This window comes from Gavia stellata, chromosome 3, assembly GCF_030936135.1.
Source record: "Gavia stellata isolate bGavSte3 chromosome 3, bGavSte3.hap2, whole genome shotgun sequence".
Classification (NCBI taxonomy): Eukaryota; Metazoa; Chordata; class Aves; order Gaviiformes; family Gaviidae; genus Gavia; species Gavia stellata.
In genome coordinates this window covers 66836640-66862952 of record NC_082596.1, presented here as the reverse complement: position 1 = coordinate 66862952, position 26313 = coordinate 66836640, and the positions used below count along the sequence as shown (strand labels likewise).

Below are 26313 nucleotides of genomic sequence, written 5' to 3'. Positions count from 1 at the left end.
AAACCAAGACTTCTGAATTTTCATATCCATACAATATTTAAGAAATGTCTATTCCACCATATAAAAAAGCTTTAATGTACTACAAAGTTAAAAACAAAAAGAAAATGACACAAGCTAAAAGTAGAAAAATACATTGTAAAACATTTATATTTTGTTCCTTACACTGATCAAGATATAACAAAATATTTTAGATTAGAACACTTTCCTAAATTCATGGCATTTTCAGAAGCAGACAGTTCTCAAGTCAACAGTCACTGGTTACCCCCTGGGCAGCATCCAGTAAAGATGTCTGGCCATTGCAAACATCCAGTATATTTTAAGTTTCTAGAAATCCTGTGTAGACATTAAGCTTTATGATTACTAGCAGATTCCAAAAATAACAGAACCATTCTAAGTTAGGTTTGACAGTCAGTCAGCATCCCTCCTCTGTAGAGTAATCAGCCAATCTTTTGTAAGGAAAGGCCTTGAGGACTTACGGTGCCCCAAAGGTACAGCAAGGACCTGTGTGGGCTCTGAGGTGAAGGGGACAGTCCTAGCACGCTCTTCCACTTCTGTTGCCTTCTCACTTGCATCCCTAAAATTCACATGAACCATGATACTGAAAAAACAGAGAAGATGGGGAAAAAACCAATCTGAAAGAGAGGTATTATCTAATAAATATCGAAAAAGAATACAATTACAGATAATGGTGCTGAACCTAGTTTTAAGCCCTTATTGTCGTGTTTTTCTTTCCCCCTGCAGCGCACGTCAGTACTGCAGGCAGGCAGGCACGCAGGCCTGCCTCTGACCAGCAGGCGGTGCTGAGCTCACAGCAGTAACCGCAACATCCCCCAACATCGCCTCCTCAGGCTTTTTTTTTTTTAAAAAAAAAACACGAAACAAAAAAACCCCGTAGAGTTTCATTTTGGAAAATGTATTTGCAGCATCTCCCTAACATTGCTACCACCAGAGTAGGAAACCACTACTTTTATAGGGCTTGTCTGGATTAGACATAAGGTTGCAAATATGGTGTAAACAAGTGGAAGGTCTGTATGTAACAGTAGGAGATCAGATGGCTATTAAGCAGCACTCTCTTTAAACCAGTATTAGAAGAAAACCAGATTCCACTTCAAATAGGCATGTCTGTTACTATTAAAATCTAATTCATATACATGCATGTATAAATACATCCACCCATGCATTCAAACCCAAGTATGTAGCACTGCCATTGGTAGCCTGTAAGACTGCTTAGATTTATACCAACTAAAATAAATTTGTGTTCTCACTTTAGGGCTGGGACATAAACCAGGTTTTACACTCTGGCTTTCTCCTGACAAATTTTGCACTGCATGACAGTTTTACATCTAACTCCAGATGCCACATTTCCTAGAAAGCAACAATCTTCTGCACCCATGAGGTTTATGAGAATATCAGCTCTCTGGTTTGTGCATAACATGTTGCAAGAGTCAGTTGTCCCAACTGGCACTTAAGACTGAAAGGAGAGTTGCAGGAATTGCTACTAAAGTGTAATGACTGTTCCATCCTCCTCGATACCTCCTCTGGGGATAACCAGACTGTGTCGGGGATCAGTTTTTAAGGAACTGAGTAATTTGTGGATGTTGCCGTTGCTTTCTCGGCCAGAGTTGTTGTTGAGCACCAGGTCCCTTTGTAGTCTGTGGGTAAGGCTGCTGCCATTGATTCGAGAGAGGCTACTGGAAGTAAGGCTGTGCAGTTTTGGAATGTGCTGTGGCTCCAGACCGCCCTCGATGACAATGTCAGCCTCTTCATCACTCTCCATTTCATCAGGGTGGAAGTTCTGCAGCACGTGGGATGTAGGCAAGCTATGGTGACTAGCAGTGCTGTCTGTAGACTGGCCAGAGCTACCAGACATCCTACTGCTTCGAATAATATTGTTCCTCTGGTTTGCTGGCTTGACTGTGATAATAAGATTATGGCTGTTGGCGATCATCATGTCTGTGACTTGGTCGAGAGTCTTTCCTGCTACTTCAATGCCATTAACTTCCAGGACTTCATCATTCACAGCCAGCAAGCCTGTGCTCTCCGCTAAGCCTCCAGGAACCATACGAGAGATGAAGATACCGGGTACTTTTTCTAGTCCATGAGGAGTAACCCTTACGCTGGTGCCATCACGAATGTAAAATCCTAAGGGTTTCTCACACCCATGTCGATACAGCCTCACTCTCCTGTGTGTTTCAGGAAGAATGTCCACATCGATTATGGAAGACACTGGTCTAAAATCATGAGGCATGCTAATGTTAATGTGGGGACGCCGGCGGAGGTTGTCATTGCGGAGTGTCACCAGAGCCTTTTTCTTCCTTGATAGCGTGTTGGTCCCAAAATTACTGTAGTCCACTTCATCTGAAAGAGAAACAGTACCAATGTATCAATCAGAGAATAATTCAATCTACAGGGCATTTTCCTCTTAAATCTGGTTTAGTGAAGCCACACACCTAATAATATGGAAAAAAAAATATCTAATGAATCCTTCCGCATACTCTAACTGTTGTTTCATTTTATGTCCATCAGCACATCATTCAGAATGATTTTTCAATGAGTACCCATATTTCTTCCATATTTTTAGGGAAAAGACTTCTGATTTGCAACTCCCATTGTCAGCTGTGCAGAATGCAATTACTTGCAGCTGCAGGCCTGATATACCATCTTAGATGCGAGACCATATTTTCAGAGTTAGATTGTAATTTTACACATACATCTCAAGTGGGCAAGGAGCGTATACACATTCCTAACCTAAAAGTCTGAACTGGGGAGTATTTTAATATCCAATACACAACCTTAACTGATAGCAGACCTTAGGTACAAACATGAAAGCAGTGTGTGAGAGAGTAGTTGGATATGTGTTTTTAGCCTAGACTTTTTTAGGAAGGAATTTATGTTAATACGCATCTCTTGGTACAGCACTTTTCTCTTTGGAGTATTTTACTTCATTTCAGCTGAATTTGACAGCAATTAATAAAAGTGCTAAAAGTGCCAAGTACCAAAAAAGTTCTGTGTAAGCAAGCGGCCCGGTAGAATGAGAAGCAGGGAGAAACTAACTGTTCGGCTGCCTAGTCCATGTGCTGAGGATCACAGAACAGACACGGACTCACACACACATTCCTGCCCTTGAGAGGAAGATCCATAGAAAAGCAGCCTTTGTAGGGTCTACTGTTTAAAGAATTGTTTAAATATTTCTGTCTCTCTGGTGGTATCTCAAGGGCATGTGCAAAGTGATCAGCTTTAAATCAGCCAAGTAATATGACAAGTTATTCCATGTAAGAAGCTCATGTTGTGCTTTGTATAAAAAACACTTAGTCATGAAGTTGTTAATGTACAAAATGCGTCACCGCATTTCACATTAAAAATACTGTGCATATTTTAAACATGAAGCATGCACTAGCTGTAAAATTATTTCACCGGGAGTTTAGGCATGCTAATACTTTTTAGATAAACTAACAGACTTTCAGTTTAGTCTACTGTTGAAGACAAGCAGTAAAATACAAAAATACAATTACAGAACTGCCACTAAGAAAATTTTCTCTCGGAGAAATTAACCCTGCATACTAATGTTTGAGAAGTAAGACAATACTTGTACCTGATAAAGGTTGAAAAAAAAAAAAATGTTAGTAAAAACAAGTGTATAATTACATTTTTATTTCTTGCAAGATCTCATTTTCAAGTAAGCTTTCAAGGAATATTATTGGCAGATTTCAATTAAGTGACATTAAGTTACACAACTCAAAGGACACTAAAAAAAGTGCTAAGCAGCAACTTGATCTAACTGAGCCTGCTTGGAGCATGGTGTTGGATTAGCTGGCCTCCCGAAGTCCCTTCCAGCCTAAATTACTCTGTGATCCTACATAGCCCTTTGGGCTGGAAAAAATCGTTTGAAGATTTCAGAAAGACTATTTCTGCATTCTCCTGTAACTTATTTACCCTGGCTATACTAATACTGAGGACATCACAAGGCATCTAGAAGGTCGTCCTGAAGGAAAAGCTTCTTTGAAATAAAGATTCTACTTGGACAAGTTTGTCATGTTTAACTTCACACTTGCCTTGTTCTCTCCTCCCAGGCCGTTCAGAGGCATACCAACCACACAGGCACTACTGTGTTATTTAGACTGGTGAGGCACAGGACTGGAAGTCCTTAAAATCACCCAAACACGAGAAACTCCCAACTGGTTCCTGGAAGCATATTCACAGCCAAGAGAGTGACTGTGTGGAGAGGACACCTTCTCAAGTCCACCTGGTGAGCAGTCAGCGCAGCGTCTACTCTTTTGAATGCACAAGCCACCTGTGGCAGCCAAAGCCAGATATTATTCCTTTTTCTTTCATCAACAGGATCACCACCGTGTACATTCACCTAGACTTTAAGTTTTGATGGATGATTTTGAAGGTTGGCAATAAATATTTTTTCCTTGTAAAGTATGTGTCCACAAGAGATGTCTTTCATCACCACAGTCTCAAACACTGCGCCCTGCTCACCCTCACAGTTCACCGATAAATTTCTGTGACAGTCCTATGAAAACAATTTGGGGGTTCATATTTAGAATCTAAAATCTTCCTCACTTGAAACATAGCCTTGTAGAATAGGAGCACTGTACCTTAAAGCCCAAGACAACCTTTACCCCAAAATTTCAGTTTAAGATGGCAATTAAAATGACATGTGGGTTTATGCGTTTAAGACTGTCTCTTGCAATACTGGCAAGCCAAACTGAAAACAAAAGCTGCATCCCTTAAAGACTCAGAAAATTAGGTTGGCGAGTGCAGTTTATTGCACTGCAGGTAAAATGAAACACGTGCCCTAGTTATCCATCTATTCCCTGAAAGCACTCAGGTAACTGTTTTCTCCCTCTCTCTCTCTCTCTATGTTAGTGTGTTAATAATACTGAATTACTTTAAAGCAGACTTGCAAAAGATTTACCAAATAATTCGGCTGGGAAGATTTGTTGACAACACTGTTTTCTTCCCCTTAAATTAACAACAACCCAGAGAGTTAGTTCTTACAACATGCAAGTTTGTAATGATCAGGTAGTAATGTCACGGGAGAAGTACGATGGTCCTCCTGACACACATCAGTCATTTCTGAAGCAGCTTCCTTTGGCTGAACCACCACCAGGGCAATGGCACAAAAGAAGTGGTTGTTCTGTGCCTATGACCTCCTCACCTGCGCTCAGCCCACTAATCTGCCTCCCCAGATGATTGCCAGCATTCCTAACCTCTGAGCAGCTTCAAAACAACCACCTCTTTTAATAACAAAAAGCCCAGCTTACCACAAAAATGCTATCTTTTTCCTCCAAACATGAACCAGGCAGAAGCAGGGATTACATTACAAGTGATAGAGGCTACTTTCAGTGTTGGACCACTGACCATTCTTGGATTTAGTATTTCAGGGCTGGAGCATGTTAAAAAAAATGAAATCCATGTCCTGTTGATGACTGGATTCTTTGTTTTTAAACGTGTCAAAGTGTCAGGCATTACTTTCCAACTCTGATCCTAAAGAGGATTACATAAGAGAAGGATGAAGTCCCAATTTTAACATGTAAAACTGTTAAAACCTGTTAAATGCTGGAGAAATGAAAGCTAATTTGGAAAGCTGCTACAAAAAAATATCAATTGACTCTATTTGCTAGAAAAAGCTGAAGTACAGAATACGTGCTCCTTGACAATACAGGGATTATACAGGGATTATTACATTATTTATATTCGAGATGACCTGCTCACTAGCAGTTAGGCTTGCCTGGGACTTCACCGTAAAATAAAAAATTAGAAAAACAAACCCAGAAGAAAACAGCCACACACACCCCCCACCCCACCCCCCGCCCCGCTATTCAGAGCCACTACTCTAGCTGCAGGAATAAAGCAAAGTATCTCTGCTGAAGTTTAACATCAGCTGTTGCTGTAGCAGCAGAAAGTCATCAATTCGTAGCACAATGAAAAAACCATTTCCTTCCTCACAAGGGAACTGGGAGAAGTCAGCCAACATCAGTCCCTTTTACCAACTATGGGGTGGTCAAACAGTGGTGTATTGCCTATTTCCAGTGATACATTGTTCAGCTGGCACATGTCAGACTGAAATGAAAACTGTATCATTGCATAATTTACAATGACACACTTTTAATGAAGGTCAGTAACTTGTCTTAGGTTTTAAGTTTCTCACCGCATAGGATCGCAAGCATGAATGTCACTTAAGGTAATGGAACAGACCGTGCTTGATGCCAGGTCTTGTGAAGACCAGTATATACCATATGGAACCAGAGCTCATTTTTCTTATTTCGTTTGTTGCAATATCAAATTCTCCTTTTGCAAAGCAAAAAGTCTACAGAAATCTGCATGCATGCTGGCAGGAGACATGCCATCAAGCGGCACATCTGAACAGTTCTTAAAGCCTCGTATTTTACAGGGTGTCATGTGTTCCTATGTCTTGAATGAGGTTGAAGTGAAATGTTACGTGCCAGTGACAGAGGGAGAATTAGTCTTTCAGGTGCTGAATATGACCCCCATTTCTTAGAATGGGGAAGATTACATGGAGCATTTTCATGTACAAGATGTAGTGCTTTCAGACAAAGATGTACTATGAGCTGGATGGATCACAGAATCACTAAGGTTGGAAAAGACCTATAAGATCATCAAGTCCCACCATAAACCAACACCACCATGCCCATTAAACCATGTCCCGCAATGCCTCATCCACACGTTCATTGAACACCTCCAGTGAGGGTGACTCCACCACCTCCCTGGGCAGCTTATTCCAGTGTCTCACCACTCTCTCGGTAAAGAAATTTTTCCTAATATCCGGTCTAAACCTCCCCTGGCGCAACCTGAGGCCATGTCCTCTTGTCCTGTTACTCGTCACTTGGGAGGAGAGACCAACACCCACCTCTCTGCAACCCCCTTTCAGGTAGTTGTAGAGAGCAATGAGTTCTCCCCTCAGCCTCCTCTTCTCCAGACTGAACAACCCCAGCTCCCTCAGCCGCTCCTCATAAGACTTGTGCTCCAGACCCCTCACCAGCTTCGTCGCCCTTCTCTGGACACGCTCCAGCACCTCAATGTCCTTCTTGTAGTGAGGGGCCCAAAACTGAACACAGGATTCGAGGTGCGGCCTCACCAGCGCCGAGTACAGGGGCACGATCACCTCCCTGCTCCTGCTGGCCACACCATTTCTGATACAGGCCAGGATGCTGTTGGCCTTCTTGGCCACCTGGGCACACTGCTGGCTCATATTCAGCTGGCTGTCAACCAGCATCCCCAGGTCCTTTTCTGCCAGGCAGCTTTCCAGCCACTTGTCCCCAAGCCTGTAGCGTTGCATGGGGTTGTTGCAACCAAAGTGCAGGACCTGGCACTTGGCCTTGTTGAACCTCATACAGTTGGCCTCGGCCCATCGATCCAGCCTGTCCAGATCCCTCTGCAGAGCCTTCCTACCCTCCAGCAGATCAACACTCCCACCCAACTTGGTGTCATCTGCAAATGTGCTGAGGGAGCACTCGATCCCCTCATCCAGATCATTGATAAATATATTAAACAAGACCGGTCCCAAACCTGAGCCCTGGGGGACTCCGCTTGTGTTTACTGGATAACCACTAAACTTTGGAAGACTTGAACCTGAATTTTACTTGTGCCTATAACTTGCTTCCTACTGAAAATACTGTTCCTGTAAAAAGAGGTGAACAAGAACATTTACCACAGTTGGAGAAGGAATCCTCAGCTTTCCAGTTCCATCCTACATGAAACCGCAACCTAAAGCTACACAAAAAAATACCTCGAACTCATCTGTAGGCACTGAACGTTATTGCAACTCTTCTCCTCAAAAGCTTCAGTTTTTGGTATACTTAAAGAAACATTTTGTTATCTGGCAATGAGCTACATAAAACCTTAAGTATTTTGGCTGCATCCTTTCTGTTAATATGTGCTTATTTTCCTTTTTTCTTTTTTAAATAGGGTTGTCACTACCCACTTACCCATGAAGACCTTTCTGTTAGAGAAGATATATGCTACAGGTCTTTTCATGCAGAGATGTACCTGTGCTCACTTTCTTGACAGCAGTGGTGGTGGTGGTTTTGCTTTTTTTTTTTTTTTTTTAAAAAACTGATGGAACTACTTCCACTTGTCCATCAACAGTAAAACCCATTAAAGAGGTTTTCACTTCCAAGCATGGAATTTTTACTATCAGAATATTATTATTTTTTAAACATATGTAGAAAGTTATAGATTATAACATCTTTGAGGTACTCTTCTAACAATTCCGTAGTCAGCCTGTGACTTTACAAAATACATTATACCTTCCTGGTGGGCATCATGAACCCTATAGTTAAGTCATACAGTACAAAACAGCAGAGCATACTAAAAGGGCTATTTATAAGGGAAAGAAAACTGCTTAGAGCATCTGGTTGTAGCCAAAAGAGTATTGTATTTCTTTCATTTACATGAAACAAGAAATTATAGACCTTCTGAAAAAACCACCAGGAGCACCACTCCCACTGCTTGGACAGCTGCTTTTCATAGGAACTGCCTGCCAGATGAAATACCAAAGCTTAGCCAGATAAGATTGTATAAACAAGCTGAATTCCACAGAGAAGCAGACTGCCAGGCTCCTATAGGAACAGTTCATTTCAGACTCTACGTTTTCAGTGTACATGCACTTACGGCTTATTATTTCCTCTGGGAACTGTGGAACATTAGTTGACAGCTCTGGAAAGTACTTCAAAGACAAAATTACTTCCACTAGGGAGAGCAGCACTTCAGGCAGCTTGGGAAGGAGGCCAATGAGTCATTAATAGCGAAGGGTAACCCCTCCATCCAACAGATCTCTATTACTGAGCATTCAAATTAGCAGCAGTCATAAAACCGTTTCAAGGGAACATGTCATGTTTAACCCTTCTACCTTTCTGCGTCCCAGCTACAAACACTGTCCATGTTTGACAAAAGTGGCATTCAGTGTCTATTTTCTCAGATCAAAACCAGAAGCATTTGTGAAAGCAATCAGACAACAAATAAGCTGGCAGTCTCTCATTTGTGACCTGTCAGGCTGACCATATGCAAAGGGATTTAAGAGGAAACAGATATGAAGTGAACTATGGCTTGGGGGTAGTTCCAGTGCCAATATCACTCATCAAGGAGTATTTAATGGAGGGAAAAATAAGGTTATCTGAATGCTAACATTGCATTCTATGTGTTACAGGAATATTAAAAAATCCAGCTATCACTGCTGCCAGCAACCTCTGGGTGAACCAATCTGAAAAACACATAGTAGGTAAAGTAGTTGTAGCTGCTATTCCATCGAAAGTAAAGTAGTGTGTCCCAAACATGCACAGACATACACACACACACTCTCACACTCACTCCTTGCTCTCCCTTCATATCACTGTATCACATGGAACTGGGCACAATCTGAATAACGTTTAGAAGACTACCTAAGTGTTATAGTTAATGTGACATTCAAGAGGGCTTTTGAAGCATAAAAAGATAAAAAAAGACAAGTTCAAATAAGCAAGAGAGCACGTTATCCTTGATATCCTTAATCTCGATCCATTAGTTTCCAAAACAAATCTTTCCAAACACTTGTTTGTAGACTGTAAACTCAATTACGTATTTTTGAGAAGTTTCATCAAATAACTGCACTAGAAAGAAAATTTGAGAACAACATCCTACTCTAGTCTAGCCCCTACTAAACCTAGTAAACTGCAGTTTTGCAAACGGCAACCTTCTTTCTATAGTGATTCAATATTAAAAAGATAAATTTGCCTTCCTACTTAGGAATTGTTCATTAGCAGGTTAGGATTAGAATCTGAGGAACACAAATGTATCTCTCTACTCCCAAGACGTTTATAAACTCAAAATATCCTGCCCTCTTTCAAGAGAGTGAACATGATTTTGTTCCTTGGTCTAGCATGTCACAGCAAGCAAAACTATAGTTGCATTAGGCTCAGGCTCTCTTTACGGTGTCAGACACGCATAAGAAACATTTTTAGGCCACTTGCATTGAGGATGGAGACAACCCCTTGAGAATTTAGCCTGCACTGCTGGTGTGGCCTCCTGCACTTCTCACCGCTTGTCATCAGAGGCCACTGTTCCCTTGCTGAACCTCCTCCCTTCTCAGTAGAAGGCCCTTTTTGACTTGCTGCATTGCTCCAAAGGAGCAGAAGCTGTTGCTCGACCTGCAAGTTTTCCCCATGAAACAAGTGAGGCATTTGGAGGAGAAGGGTGCTACCAAATGTGAGCAAGTGCTCAGGCCTGTACCTCTCAAAGCTACTCTCAACCTCAGCAACATCCAAACCCAGCTCCTCAAACTAGCCCAAAAGCCAGCTATAGGACTGCAAATTTTAGAGGTGAAGTTGTGGACAGTATTTACTAGGACTGTCAGGATCTTCTTCCTCTAAGTTTCAGATGCGACTTCTCTTCTACCATAAAACATGACAGAAACAGCCCTTCCCCTCTTGTTTCCCTCCACAAACTGCATTATGCCAAGGTTATGTTATTACATTAGGAAATTGTGGGGTTTGAGCTTTGGCTTGTTGTTGTTCCGGTTTGTTGTTTTGTTTTTGGTTTGGTTTGGTTTTTTAAGTATTAGTTAGTATTTCCCTTTTCCTGCAGGGGGGTAGTGGGAAGGTGGGGGACGTCATGTTTCTTTTGCACATCTCAGCCATCAATCATTACTGTGTTCGTCCCAAGGTCACAGGTGCTGCTATGGCAGCTTTACTGGTGAGCTGGTTTCCCAGGCCAGTCAGCACCGAGCGGACACCCAGCAGCAGTAATGGGTGCGTGTTTTATACAGACAGTAATAGCATCACCTGTAAGCACCTCTCCTGTTGGCCGGAACCTGACAAATCAAGCCTATCACCATGCACCCAGCAACTCCCAGCAGCCATCAAAAATTGTATTCACTCAGCTGCTGATATCAAAATGGGAGGGCCAGCAATCCTATTCAAAGATGCTTAGGAAGAAAAAAAAAACCACCCCAACCCCCCAAATCCCAACACAACCACCACTCTCCAACCTATAATTATCTGCAATCTCTTCAGCAAGTCATAAACTTTACAGTTTAAAGTTATTAAAAAGCAACCCTTTAATTATTTTATTTCACCCACACCATTTTTGACCTGCAACAAATATACTCTTCTGTTCACTCAGAAGATCAAGCAATTGAGGGGAGCACCATTTGCTCCCCATACAGGCACAAAAGGAATCTCTTCTTTCCAAAAGAAAATGTGTACATGTTACGCAGAGCAAAACAAAACAAAGCAAAATGAGAGACCAAACTAGAGTAACTCTTGCTACACACCGCAGATACAGTAAAAATCTTATTAAGGACACAAAAAAAGGTGGATTTTCTCAAGCATTCTGTGAGTATTGAATGTAACTGTTTCCCAGCTAGTAGTAGAAAAATAGTTACTTTTTGCACAAGTCTAAAGTTTGGAAGATAAAGGTAAACAGAGTTGACAGATTGAACCAAAGAGCAAATTCAGGAAAATACCATTCTGTTTTTCACAGCTGCAATATTTGGAAAAAACACCACAAGTCATGAAAAAACCCCAAATTCACCTCAGGATCATATTCGTTCAGAATACAAATTTTATACCTCTGACAAGAGACAAAAAATTTTGTCTCATAGTAGTCTCAGAAGAAGCTGCAAACGAAGCTTGGAAACGCAGCACAAAATAAAGGTAGTGTATTTGTACTGGACTGTTCACACAGCCATAGTTCAAAGGAAAAGGTTTTGAAGAGCTGCAGTACTGAACCTGATCAGAACTATCATCCTATAGACCCTGATATTAAAAAATTCAGTGGGCTTTATCCCCTGCACCTCCTTATGATTCTTTTCCTACTTTCAAGAAAAATGCAGCATTGCCAGGACATGCACATTAAAAGATAGAGATCTCTCACAACCATGGCAATGTGGACATTCAATAGTTGCAAGCATTAAATCTGTGAAATACAAGGGTACTACCAAGGAAGAATTACTTCAGAAGAGAAAACAGTCTCTCATGCATTCTTTTGCTGAGTAACATCTTATTCATCCCACGCTAGTTTAGACAGGCAAGCTTGGAAGTGCCTTTTCTCGTATACTTCTAAATTCCCAGTCAAAATAACTAAAAAAAAAAGAGAAATCCCCAAATTGTGAAGAAGTTCATATTTAATGAAGATTTACATCTCAAAGAGATAAATGGCAGTCTCTTCCACACTCTTTACTCTAAATTGTTCTAACAAGTCACTACCACATCTTCTCAGAGAAAGATGTGTTTTTACGCAGTTAAAGTTCTTGTAGGATGCATATTCTCTCTTTAAAAAAAAAAAAAGGACACAATCATGTTTTTATAGCTTCACTGTTGTGGTGTGATAATACCACATACATCCTGCAATGGGGGGGGGGGGGGGGGGGGGGAGAGAAAAACATTTACAGTGCTTTACAAAGCACTTTTCTGGTTCCTGGCTCCAAGTCAGCAGATTGTAAACAGAGTCCAGATTCTGCCTCTTATCACCGAATTAAAAAGGCTTCAAAACAAGTGTGGCATAAGAAATTAATTACAACACTTGCCTTTCAAGTCACGACCTCTGGGAGTCTCCCAAATTTTGCTGGCTGGAGTCAGATTAGTCACAAGATAAACACCCCTCCTGGGCCAGCCCTTTGCAGGGCTCTGCACAGCTGCACCCTCTCATCAGTCCCATGCAGCCGCTGCCCTGGATGCCCCGGGCCCTACAGCACTGGCTGGCTCTCGCCTCCACCTGCGGCCTCATGGATGCACCATGATGCCCTCCTGGCTGGCGGGACAGGGGAGCTGTGGGAATCCCACCCAGTTTATCTCCCGTGTCCTGGTGGGCCGGGACCAGGCAGCACTGCCCCAGCACAGACACGTTTGCCAGTCCTCTGCTCCCCAGGGTGAAGCAGGGGCAAGCCCGCGAGGAGAAGAAGCTGCACCAAGCCCTGGCAAAAGGGAGTCGGAAGCAGTCATCCTCTGCAGCAAGGGAGTACGGCCGGTGCAACCCCATGCTTCAAACGTGGGCATGATGGGATGGAAAAGGAGCGCCAAGAAGCAAAGCAAAACTGAGGGTCCCTCACATTGCAGGGGACAAGGGAGGAGCAATCTCAAAGCGCTGCTAGTACAAAGCAAAAGAGTTGCAAACATGTTTTCTATAAATCTATTTCCTGGTCTGTTTTCTAATGTGGAGTAGAAGCAAGGTCAAGAGCCTAATCTAACTATTACAATTCAAATTGTGCCCGTAACGCTTGACTTCCCCAAGCTGCCCCTCTGGCATCCTTCCCCCTTCAGAGGACAAGGCTGCTCACCTCACAAATGGAAATCACTGCTTCTTCTAGATATAAACAAAGCAAGCCAGGCAGCCCTCTTCCCTGATGACTGGTCGCAAAGTAGTAAAAGCTGCCTGCAGAGTGCAAAATAGGATTTTTCCTGATTAAACACAAGGGCACAAGCAAATGCTACTTTTCTTGAGAGCTCAATCACTCCTGTGGAGGCCCAGCCCTGTGCCAGGCAGAGCAGAGCAGATCTACCCTACAGAGAGGGGCTGGGAAGAACTCCCCACTTGGGGAACGAAACATCAACCCCATCCATAGCACATGGGTACCCACAGCTGAACCCTGCTACTGGTGTAGTCCCAGCCCCTGCCCACAGGCTAAGGAAGGGCTGAAAAAAGTCAGTCTGAGGAGGGCTGCCTGTCTGGGATTTGCCCCATGCACATCCTCCCTACAGAGCAAAGCACATGCTGGCTGTCTCGGTGGAGGGAGAAGCTCCACAATACACCTTTTTTGCAGCACAACAGTGGATATTTAAAGATTAAAACCGTATCGCACAAGTTCTCAATGTGAAGTTTACCATCATCCCTGTGGTCTTCACCCCCCCTCATATGGCACGTTACCACATGGTACCCATAACCTCTGCTGTGATGGTGGCACTTATCTGGGCTACAGCAGCATGTTACCATCCTGTTTCCTTAGCAGCCACAAGAGCATGAAGCAAGAGGGTCAGAGCAATGTCCCCATCCCTCTTCCTCAAAACAGAAATGAAGCCTTGCCTAATATACGACTACCGTCACTTGTCCAGCTGAGAACAAAATAAATCTGTTACTTTTAATGTTAGACTAGCAATATCCTTTCCTGGCCATCACCGGAAAGCAAGAAGCTCATCACTTCTCTGTCAGTAAAAACTGCACGTTTTACTTAAAAGCAGCTTAAAGGATCATGGCGATTCTGGCAGAAGGGTCAGCTGTGTAGAGTTATTGGCCAAGTGATTTCCCCAACATTATTTTAGTGATGCTATATTCCTTTCTCCACCATTGGCTAGGGCTCCAAGCCCAACTGTGTAGACAAACTAATCAAAGGCTGCCGCCTGGGCAAACTTTGCACCTGAGGGGACTCTCCAAGAGCTGCAGACATTAGCAGAACCTGTGTACTTGAGGAGCCCAGCCCTCAGATGACCAATAACTGGACTGTAAAGCTTCTCTTTTCCTAGAGTATCAAGCACTGAACTGCAAGACTGAATAAACAAACAAGCAAAACCAACCCCAAAATACACCACCAATTTTATACCACTTAAAAAACCTGGCTTCTTTCTTCAAACAATTTTTGAGACACCCCGTCATTATTTAAGTGTGGTAAACTACTGGCTGGTGTACCTTTTTCGTTAAAAAAGTGTCTCTTCCTATGAGCACATGATATAAACAAGGGAGTGGCAGACAGGAAGTGATTACTCAGAAATTAAAAAATTAGATCAGGTTCCATGATATCAGAACAAAACATGACACATGGCAAGTGAAGCTGACATTTACCGGCTCAAATGTAAGAAAACTCTTTATTTGTTTACTAAACCTAATTCAGGGCTCATGTAAGTATTTTGTCTCCTTAATGAACATCAGTGTTGGCAGCTGTGAGCATCGGCATGCCTCCTGGGAAGCACAAGTTACTCCATGTATTTCACCAGCAAAGTTATACCCAACACTGCAGTACAGACCTCCAGCTTCTACCCAAACAAGTTTTTTTGAATGAAAGCATAGGTCTGCTAGTAGTAGCAGCAAGTCTGATGGCACTGCTGCTCACGGTTTGACTGGCATGGCTGCTCCAGAGGTGCTAAATGCAGACACTGCTCAAGTTCAGCCCTCATCTCCACCAACAGCAATCTCCTGCCACTACGAACAGAGCGGAGGTTCCCAGTGCCACGCTTGGGTACACCTGGTATTCCTGCCACTGGCAATTCCCTTCATGATCTCAGTTTTCCTGTTACACAGGAGATAACACTGAGTCATTACCACATTTGCTCATTAAGTGACAGTATTGGGGGGTAGGGGCAGACACATACCCGAAAGAACATACAGTATTCACAGCCTGATCCCTGCTCTGAGTGAAGTGTAAGGACTATACTGGGACATGGCTTTTCCTGTGCCTGGAAAAATTAGGTTGTGGCCAAATCACAGATGTTCAACTCCTTAGTGTGCATCGAAAGATTTACTACCATTGTAAGTTCCAGAAAAGTCACCCTACAGAAAAGCACCCCACACAAGAGGGCTAATTACATAAAGCACTTTTCATCTGTGGATCCCAAAGTGCTAAAAATAAAAATTTGCTGTTCACAAGAGACTAAGTTCCCATTAGAATGGTTTAAGCTAAAAACCTGGAGAATACATCAGAAGTTACACAAAGCCCAGCAGCTTCAAAGGAAGGAGGAGGGATTCGCATGGTTCAAAGGCAGGAAAAAAAAAGATGCAGTAGTTAGGACTTATTTTCATTACACTACATAGCTTGTTTCCAAGAATGCTTTCAACAGAAGCATCCTCCCAATACAAAAGGCAAGTGCTAGCTAAGCTGACTCGGACAAGCTTCCATACAAGCTGCATCCCAGCCCAGAGACTGAACTGCTACCAGGAACCTCGGCTCATTGCTTCTCGCCTCTAGTTGTGAGACCTTCCTCCACCTTCAGTCCCTCCTGGGGTACTACTGTGAGCAGCCAGCCCATGTCTTCACACCGCCACCCCCCCACCCCCCCCCCCATACGATACAAGAATGAATAAGACCCCTCTGCTTTCTTTAGACAAAAGCCCAGTGTTCCTTTTCCATGTCTTTCCCCACCTCATTCTCTTAAATTGCTAGACAGCATCAGGAATTGGCAAGACTTTTAACAATAAGATCAGGCAGTATTACTAAATCCATATTAAATTCCCACAACAGGAGCCAAATGGTGACCAAGACAAGAATTTTTATTTGATGATGCATCCTATCTTCAGAAAAAACAGTTCCACGGACATGAAAAGTGAAGACAAATAGTTATATAAAACAAAAACACTGGCTCACAGATTGATGTGATCAATGTGTCTTCTTGCTAAGATGCTCTTGGGAGGTATACTAACACTCAGCACTAAGGGTGTGCTGTATTTTAATGTGCACTTATTAACACACTAGCTAAAAAACCCAGCTTATTTGAAGTCTACCAACTCCACAAAGTTTTGCGGCTGCAGGGAAAGGGAAAGAAGTTTGTGTTGTGCTTATGTTAAGCCTGACGGATAGGTTTCAAGGCAGCCAAGAACGGAAGTGCAGAACCTTTGTGTTCAGTACAGCACTCGGAGGCACAGCATCAACACAGGGCACCTCTTGGAGAAACTGAAAAGATCCGAGTGCTTCCTCCCATGCTGAGGGACAGCTAGAGCACCAAGGAGACAGGTTAAACAGGTTTCAAAGTCAGTGACACCTGCCCTTGGCTTAGCAGCTAATACCACGTTAATCCAGGGAGCTGCACTGAGGAAAAAAGTAAAATAAAATAGAGAGGTAGGAAAATTTTTCTGGGCTTCTTTTCCATTTACCCATCCAGATCATATTTATCTGCTCAGCTCCAGTTTTTCCTTCTGGGTGGATGCAACTAAACATCCAGATCACTGCGCTAAAACTCTACACAAGACAGCTCGTCTTGGCTTTCTCTGTATCAGTTCATTTCACGCAAGTCAGGCCTTCGGCAACAGCAAGTCAAATGATACGTTAGTTAAAAGGAATCACTTCCAACCCTTAGTCTCCACCTTCTAATATACAGATACAGCACTGGAAGTTTAAGAAAGAAAATGGAGAAAAAGAAAAAGGCTGTGGCTATGAATCACCTGCTTGTCTGGGCAAGAAAGAAATCTGGAAAATCCTGATCCTAAGAGTACCTGAAGTATACTGAAAGAGTAGTGAGGCATTCAAGACCAGCTAGGCTTTACGGATATCAAAAAGCCAGTTGATGGAAAGGAGAATCTCATTTGTAAACACACAGGTCTCCTGGGAAAGCGCCACCATCCTGTTTGGTTTTATGCCTCTTGTGTCAGATCAGTCAAAGGCCAATGTGAAGTTAACATGCCAGATTTCACATCAGCTGCTTGCCCAAACAACTGGGGAAACTGTTTTAGCTGAGCTCTGCTCTTTCACTCGCTTCAGATTGTTGCATTAATTAAAAAGTCTTGCTCTTGTGTTACACAGCCCACAGGATGTGAGGAGGAGATTCCTAGCTTTATAATCATGTTAGTCAATAGCTCCCAGCACTCTCATCGCTGCTATGCACAGAGCCACCATTCCGCTGTCAGTTTGACAGGCTGTGGGAGGATGCTGTGTAGGAGACTCATGTTATGCAGAGTCAGCCCGAGCTCCTTCACAATTGGAGCTTTCTGCAGACGTGCAACATAAAAACCTCCCTAAAACTACAGGACTATCTGAGCAAACTTCCCAAACAGAGAGCCAGCCCTGCAAAAATTCACTTGATAAACAAAATGCAGTTGCTAGCTGGTGATGTGTCATCTTTGGGCTCACCCAACCCCTAACCTAACAAGTAAAAAAAATATTACTATTGTCACCTCCAAGCTTAGACTTAAGAATTTCCACCTTGGAAGCACTACAAGAAGTGAGTCACACTATATACCTTGGCAGTGATTTGCAAGCCAACAGGGAATATCCAGAAGGAAATAATGTCACCAATTGGTGAGGCAGCAGCTATGTTTACCAGCTTAAACAAGTTTGTGTCTCAGTACCTCTAGTTAAGTATGGCCAACAGTGAATCTCCAATTCACGAGTTGTAAAACTTTAAATTCAGAAGTCATTTACAACTTAATATACCTGAAAATTAGAGATCTTTAAAAGTTATCCCAACTGCTGAAGAAAAATACTAGATATTAGGATCACACAAAGTGCTGAGTTCTTTTGAATACCTGTACTGCCCTTGCCTGATCTCTCTCTTTAGCAGAGTGGGAGCTTTCTGAAGCTAAAACTGACTATTGTCAAGAAATTGCAAGGTGTGAACAAGCTAGTTAGAAAGAAAACAAACAAACAAAAAAAACCCCACCTAAACCCACCTGACCCTGTACTGGTCAGACTAAGTTTTGAGGGAGATACCAATAAATAAGACACTGAATAATTAAGAGGACTGCTGATGTGTCAAATGAGATGCTTAATACTGTACAAGATGAGAGCTATTCACTAGCTAAATCTAAGAATAAACTGAGGAATTAAGGGCTCTAAACACATCCTTTTACTACGTAACCTCTAGCAATTTACATATTTGTGACCTGTCTGATGAGCACTGCTAAAGGCGCACGGCAGTGCAATTAAGGAAGTCTTCCTTACTTAACTGCAAAGAAACTCTTAATGTGGCTTACTCAGATTTTGAGCTAAAAGTTTACTTTTGAGAAGGGCTAATGGAGATGCATCAGCTTCACCTTTGAAACAGACAGTAAGGGGATCAGCACAGAGCCAGGCTTACAGCTTACAGTTAAGACAAATCTCAGACCAAAGGCTGGCTAAGAAGCCGTGAGAATACCACCAAGCAGTCACTTGAGAGAAAGTATATTAATTGAGCAGGGTCCTTAAGCTGGTTTTCCTCTGTCTACTTCTAACAGCTCTACTATCCTCAGACGATTTATTCTTTCCAGAGTATGCCAACTGCTTTCATTAGCAGAAATGCTTTATGAACAGTAGAAGTTGGACACTTGTATAAGCAAGGATCACGTGCAATGAGTGCATGTTTTCAAACAAGTGACTTGCAAAAAATGAGGGCACAAATCCCTTCTACTATACTGATTCAGGAACCAGGAAACATATCTTGTCACCTTCTTCCCCATCCTGAGAAGTCGGTCATCAGATAGTTTTAACACTACACAAATATCCTTTCTAGCCTTTTTATTTCTGCGTATTATTGCAAGTCTTTAGGATGCTTTCATTAAGGCCTCAAAGTGAAGAAAGTAATTGTGAGCACATACTCGTCACCTTTCTCCTCTGGATTTTGTAGATACCTTAAATAGGCAATAAAATAACGTAGAACAGTTTGACTAAGATGCTTCAGTCCTCAGGTTTTATCTCCTTCACAGTGTACAGTCTGTGCCCTATCAGCTGCCAGTGGTTAAGAGGCAGAAGCAAAGGTGGCGTATGTTTTTTAACACTGCAACCACAAAATAAAAGCCTTGTAAGAGCCTCATTTTCTTTTAATAAAATACTAAGTCTCTGCTGCCCACTTGGTAGGGCACTTTAAACATCCTTATTTTCTAAGCAGACACAAACTGTCTTTGCAAACAGAAGGCATCACTATAAGACGTGTGTTCATCTGTTCTCATGAGGAAACAGCTTTCTGAAATTTGCTTTAAAATCCCATTTTTGAGGTATCAGTGCTTGGGGCAGCACACAGAAAATGTCCCTAACTGGCATGTGCAGTTATTGCAGACTGTACTAGTTGCTCATGCAGATATTACAGCTGTCAGCACACACATATCACCAACAACTATTATTTGCAGAGTCTTCAAAAAAAGCCTGCCCTTGTAAAACAGCATTCTCACTATACGTGTTTCAAGAAATCACTCGTTACAATGGCGATAATGGATTTAAGTGACCATCTTGCTAAAGCATTTACAATAGAAGTAACTTGTAAAGTTTGAGAACTTGGTGTAGGCAAAACATTTGCACAGCAAGTGCTCTTCAGGTGTCTAAGCTGCCACTGAAATGGGCTGAAACTGTGAACCACAATTCCTCCCGCAGGGGGCTTTGCCAGCTCTGTTGCCTACTGCCAGTTTTCACCAGCTCGGCAGCAGCCACCACCACCTGACAAACCACTTCCAAATTCAACATCTGCACCGAGCCTCGCAGTCTAGGGGCAAGGTAAGGCAGCCAAGCACTTGTTGCACTGTGGAGCACAACCATGCAGAATGAAGGAGAAGTTCTTTTGTTTCTATGAATTTACAAAAGATCAATACTGATAATTTCTCTCAATTGCTGTAGTAGGGAAGGCCACATTGGGAAGAAACCAAAAAAGGAAGAAAGAAGACTGTATCAGGCTTCTTCCCCCCTCCGTTTTTATTTTCCCCTCTTCACATCTCTAATGGAGCATGAAAGCTGTTGCTGTGTCCTATCCACTGTCACTTTCTGTGCCAGCAACACAGCCAAGAGATTCTAGCTCTAAAATTTACAGACTATGGTATAACCTGTCAGCACCTCTCATGTAAAAAATACACCGGATTGCACCCTTCAAATAATTTCCATCAGAGGAAGTCATGCTGTCAGTGGGGTGGAGAAAATGGAGGAATTCCTGTTTACTGTTAGACTTGAAAACTTACTTGGGAGGGGACTTCCAATTAAAAGCTAACACCTGAAATACCACACCAATTTGTCTGTCATTAACACATATGTTTATCTAGAAGACCAACCTGAAGTTTGTTGATGAAGAATCATTGCAGAAGGTGAGCAGCAACTAACGTGAGAGGAATGGGACATGCAGGAAAACATTGCTCAATGCTTGTTTAGGGTAGGAAGCGATACCAGAGGAGAGACGTGGTCCTGTCCTCTCAGAGGACAGCTGGGCAGAAAGGTGTATGCTATGTCATGCTATTGCACTCCCAAACGTCCCTGTCAGGGCTCAAACTGCTATACAGATTCTGATAGTGAGCTGCCAAGAATGCAGACACTTCAGCTTACAAAAGCTATGAGCTGTCATTTTATTTTAGGACAGGCTTAATTTTGTGATATTCTTACATTTTAGACATGCTATATTACTCTTACAGGTCCCCTGTCCTTCTAGTTAAATCAAGAGCTGTCAGCTGGATGTTGGCTCACTAAGAGGTACCTTGGACTTGCAACTCAAATCTGACCATATACAAATGTAGGCAAAGAGTCACTACAGTTTCCAAGCACGAGAGTCAAATAATGTTGGCAAAGCTGGGACCGACACTGCAAGGAGAACATATCTAACATCCCACAGCATGCACAGGTAGCTTCCACATGCTCCAGCCAGGGCTGAGCACAACTCTGTCCTACTGTCAGACAATTAATCACTGCAGAAGGGGAAGTAGACACACTGTGGGTCTTCTCGTGACCACTCCCACCCCCAAATAAAAGCCAGATTCCTACCCAATGTTGGGAGAGATGAACATACCTGCTCAGACTGTCACCACACCTCTCCCGAGCAAGGGCAGCAAGACCCTCAGAACTGTAATTGGCTCATTACAGAGCTGTAACATACACAGAGAGCAGATTTGAATTCTGGTTATTCATGGATGGCCGATTCGTATAGATAATGCACCTTTGCCAAACCCACCCAACAGGCTCAGTTTGAACCCTCCAACGCTGCCAGCTTCCCATGGACATACCTGATCTTTGCTAACTAAACTCCACCCGCCACTCTTTCATCCTGACAAGCAACTAAGTTGTCCAGGATGCTCCAGGCTGATAAGCCATCTCCTTTTGATTACTGCTGATGGTATTAATACAAGCAGCACTTCAGCAGCTGGCTCCACACAACACAGAAAGGTTGAGGGGAAAAAAAACCAAACAGCACACCAATAAAAACCAGGGCCATTGATCAGTGAACCACCTGCAGAAGGAAATAATTTGCTAGCTATTTGCCTGATTCACTCTGCTGCTCATGCAGCAACCCTTTCTGTCTAGTCTCTCCCAACAGACATCTTCAGGGCAGGGACTACATCCACATTTTTGGTACGTTGAGTCTTCAAATTCTAAACACAACATAGAGACTGTTCAAGCTTGTGGAAGAGAGAATGCTTGCAAAGAAAGCACTGGTTTGTAAACACTCTTCAAAATTTTTCTGTAAAGAGAATGCAGTATTTTTCATACATATATATATGAAATATATGTATTTTCATGTTCATACATACATATGAACATGCATTTCACAATCTCAATCACGCCTTTTCATTTGCTTTGACCCACTGCTGTCTAGAAGACAGCCACACTGTATCAAACATTTCATAGTTTCCAAATCTAGGCAGAACAGGCCTAAAGACAATCTGGATTTAATTCAAAAAGTAATTTTGCCTTGACTGAACGTTATTGGTGATTCTGCTTGTGAAGAGTCAGCCTAAGAAAAGGGAAGGCCCACCTCAGCTTTACGTTCCACTTTGGCCACAGAGGGACTTTCAGTGTGAAAGCTTTCCTCCATTTCCACCACCAAGGACAAAAAAGCAGTATGGAAAAAACACTTGAGAGGCAGCTGGAAAGTAGTATCGATACTGTTAAGTTCTGAAGAAGGGCTAAAACCAGACAGGTGAGTTACAAGGACCACATCCAGCCTGTTGGTAGTTTTCCTGAAAGGACAGATTCTATCCATGGGCAATTCCAGCATGCATCTTCATGCCTCGCGCTACAAGTTCGGGTCTCAGACTGAACCCTTTACACCCCTGCTGTACCCAAGCTTGAATTAGGGCAGACTTCTTGTCCATTCTTCTATCTAGCTTTTGTGGTTGATTCAATCAGTCCCTGACTCTATGTTCTCAGGCTGCAGTAGGCTGTGCCATGGCATGACCCTAGCTTGATCTCAGGATTGCTACAGCAAGCCAAACCCACTGCTGTATCTTTCTCCAGTTAGGATAGTGGTTTTTGTGGTCAGGTAAAAGCGTTTCCTCCGTGACAGCCTCTGAGCAACTGGGAGGGAGTCACTGCTAGTTCCTGCAGGTCACTAACTATGGCTTTTAGCCTCTCCCTGTGGGAGTCTAGAAGTTTGGAATTCATCAGGTTAATGAAATAGCAGTAATGCTGCCAGCAGTTCCACAGACCAATATTAACAAAATTATTTTCACCTTAACCTTCTCTTGACTGTGGGGTATCAAATGCATTAACTAGTTCTTCTTTTCAGTTCTCCTAGCTAAACAAGGAGAAGTTTCCAGGCCAAGTCAATTCAGCCAGCCCTCTCTCAAAATTACTACCATAAAGTGCTCACTTCTTTGTCCTCCTGGTCCCTTCCTAAGAAGTTCCTGGGATAACAAAAAAAAAAAAAAATCACATAAATATTCTGGGAGTACAGGATTATTTTATGCAGTTTATGTGCAAGTTTATAGCAGAAGGCTACCAATTCAGGACCAACAAGTTATAGCGCGGGCTGAAAACATTGGTCCTTAGAGGTAAATATTTCCTCTGTTGTCTTAGCTCAAAAGCCTGAGCCTCGCCCGCTCCAGGTCTGATTTTTCAGACTCTGCTTTGGAAAGGATTCTTCTCAAGTCAAGAGAGACCTGTTAAATGAAGTCAAATATGTATTATAGCACTGTATCAACTATTTCTGTATGCCTTTACAGCAATCAGCAATCTTATGGATGTTATCACCCGACTATACAGACACCACCTCCAAAAGAGGCAAGAAACAAAGTCATGACTTTTGTTTTGGAGATAAGGGACTTAAGCAGAAACACTTGAAGGATCATTAACAAAAATCCCAATGATAGTGAGCGAGTAATTGGTTGTCCATCCGTCCTGGCTTCAGAAGAAATCTTTGGAACTTCTCTACCAATCCTTGAGGAGCCCCATATCAAAACAACAGCGAAGAACCTCTGCCCTCATCAAGCTCCTCCTGGGAAAAGAAATGTACGTGTACACACACATGCTGGGGCACAGATAATGAAAAGCTCTGCAGAGTACTCCCTGAAGCTAGGCCATGTGGCTAACATCAGACGGCTGATAAACTCTGTGTGAATATATCTGCACAGAAAAAGGTCTTTAAAGCAAGATTGCTGACTGCATGACATGCACTGCTCCTACCGTTACTGGCCAGCAACTTGCTCCAAAAGGATGACGGCTGTCTGCACGGCTGCTCGTAGCCTTCTAGTGTGAAAGGGAAGCCGACTGTGGATTTACCACTCACGGATGTAACTCCCAAGAACCCAAATACAGAGCTATAACCCAGATTCTGCTCTAAATGTGGAAGACCCTCCCAGTCCAGTCTGCAGAGAACTACAGCAAGTTACTTGAGTATGAGCAGAGGGAACTGGAGAGGGGACAGTGCCACAGCTCACTTTGACAATCTGGTCAAATTTTGAGGTGACATCTTCTAAAGACAGGAAAGGTTTGCATCTGATATCGAGTGAGATCTGGAGTCAGAGCAGATAAAAGACAGGGTTGTTTGTCCTAGAAGGTTCTGACAGGAGCTTAAAGCAATGCTTATGTTCTGGCCAGCATCACTGACAGGGGCCAGCAGAGTGATGGTGATGTGCCAGCAGATGAAAGCAGTGTTAAGTGCTACTGTGAAGGGAGGAGAAAGCATCTGAGCATCTGCTGACCTCACTAAAACAGTGGCTACTTAAGTAAAAGAAAAGTCTTCCAGAAAAACAGAAGCAAGAACAGCTTGTTCTTCAGACTGTCAAGCTTATAGATATCCACTCAAAGAATCTGGATTTCACAGCAGAGGCGTACAAGGCAGTAGTCCAGCGTACACACAGAGAGCCAAAGGCTGTCATGGACACTCAGTCACAGAGATATTTAAAGCAGGACAAAGGGGAAAAACCAAAAGAATCAAGATGAGCAGGAAAAGAGGGGGGAGAAAAAAATAAAGGTGTGGGGGGGTTAGTGTTGAGCTGATGACTACAAGGAGCACTGACTACCAAAAAGAAGCACTAAGAGTATTTAGAAGAGTCGAAGTCTGTATAGAAGGTTGGCCACAGGGGAAGAAGATAAGAAAACAAGGGAGTCAGGCGTCAGATCATGAGGTAGAAAGAGTACTGTGGCCAGCACTAAGGAAAGCTGAAATTCATTATTTGAGAGAGGAAGGAACTGAAGCTATTGCTAAAGACTGAGAGGACCTCTGTAAATAGACCTAAGTAAGTTTCCTCAGTCATCTCACTTCAGTCTGACATACGCTTTCTTTAATGCAGATTCCAGGAAGTAGATGAAGAAAAAGTTCACTATTCACACCATCTAGACACGAATTGCTAATTTATTTGCATCCTTCTCTCTTTCCACTGAAGACAGTATTCAGGCAGAAAACCCTACTCCAACCTGACACCAAAACCTTTTATGTTCTCCCCTAGAAAAAAAAAAGCTTTCACTTTTATCTTCAAATGGTGCATTAAGAACTCTAGTTTGTAAAAGGCATCCATCTGCTGTGACTAGATTTACAGGGCCACATCATCAGCTTTTATGTATCATTATCACTCCACTGAAGTCAGTGGAGCTGCAGCTGGATCTGCTTCATGAGCTTCAAGGTTTAAATATCACAGTCTTATGTGCTCTCAAGTTGCAGAAAAAAATACTATCTACCTTTCAGAGATGTAACTATTTTCTATCAAGACAGTGAATCCGGGCTTTTGGTTTTGGTCAAGTCTTCAAGGTCTTGGCCTAGTCTTTTGTGATACTTTTCCTGCTTTGACTCTCAGCATGCATCAAGGGGGGTGCAGGCCTTTCATTAAGCCAGGATTGAAATACAGCACTTGGATTCATCATGAAATTATACTTATGAGGGCCAGTTTGGGCCCATTATTTCACATTATGTGGTGGAACTCCACAACGTCATGAAGCTCATTGGACTTCACAATCCCTTCTGCCTCTCAGGAGTCTCCAGCTTCCTAAACAGCAGAGACTATTACTTCCACGCAGCAGCCCATGAAGATGGGTTGCTTGAGGTAACAAGGATGGCCCAAAATGCTTCCTGCTCAAGACACCTTTCTTCTCACCCTTCAGCAAAGTACGTAAGGGCACCACAATGCTGCTGCTTCTGGCCGATCTGGAAGCCTTCAAAAGTGGCGCCCACCTCAACTGTTCAGAATTTGGCACCAACCACCCCTTGCAACCTTACAGTGTTTTACCCTTTTTACCCTTTGCAGAAGCAAGTGTTGAGATGTCCTCTCTGAACAATCCTCAGCATCAGCTAGGCAGCAGTCCCCACAATGAAGATTTACTCCTAGCAACACACAGACAGGTGGATTGTGTGGCCCAAAGTCTGCATAGGTTGTTCAAGGAACAGTGCTTTGTAAGCTCTTTAGCCTACAGGGATACTCTATCACATCATGTCTGGGTGACTTGTCTATGAAGACTAAGCATAACTTACAAGTGGGCAGGAGGTACACCATCCCTCTTAGGTGCTGCTGAAAGCATTG

At 42.8% G+C, this 26313-nt stretch overlaps 1 protein-coding gene across 1 annotated transcript in view; it reads right to left on the bottom strand.

Annotated features, from left to right (window-relative positions):
- Positions 1-1498: 1498 nt before the first annotated feature.
- PARD6G (par-6 family cell polarity regulator gamma) overlaps positions 1499-26313 on the bottom strand; it is a 66670-nt gene continuing 41855 nt past the window's right edge. Inside the window, exon 3 of the mRNA XM_059815619.1 lies at positions 1499-2358. Coding sequence (XP_059671602.1) covers positions 1499-2358 — 860 coding nt within the window. The remainder of the gene's footprint in view (positions 2359-26313) is intronic.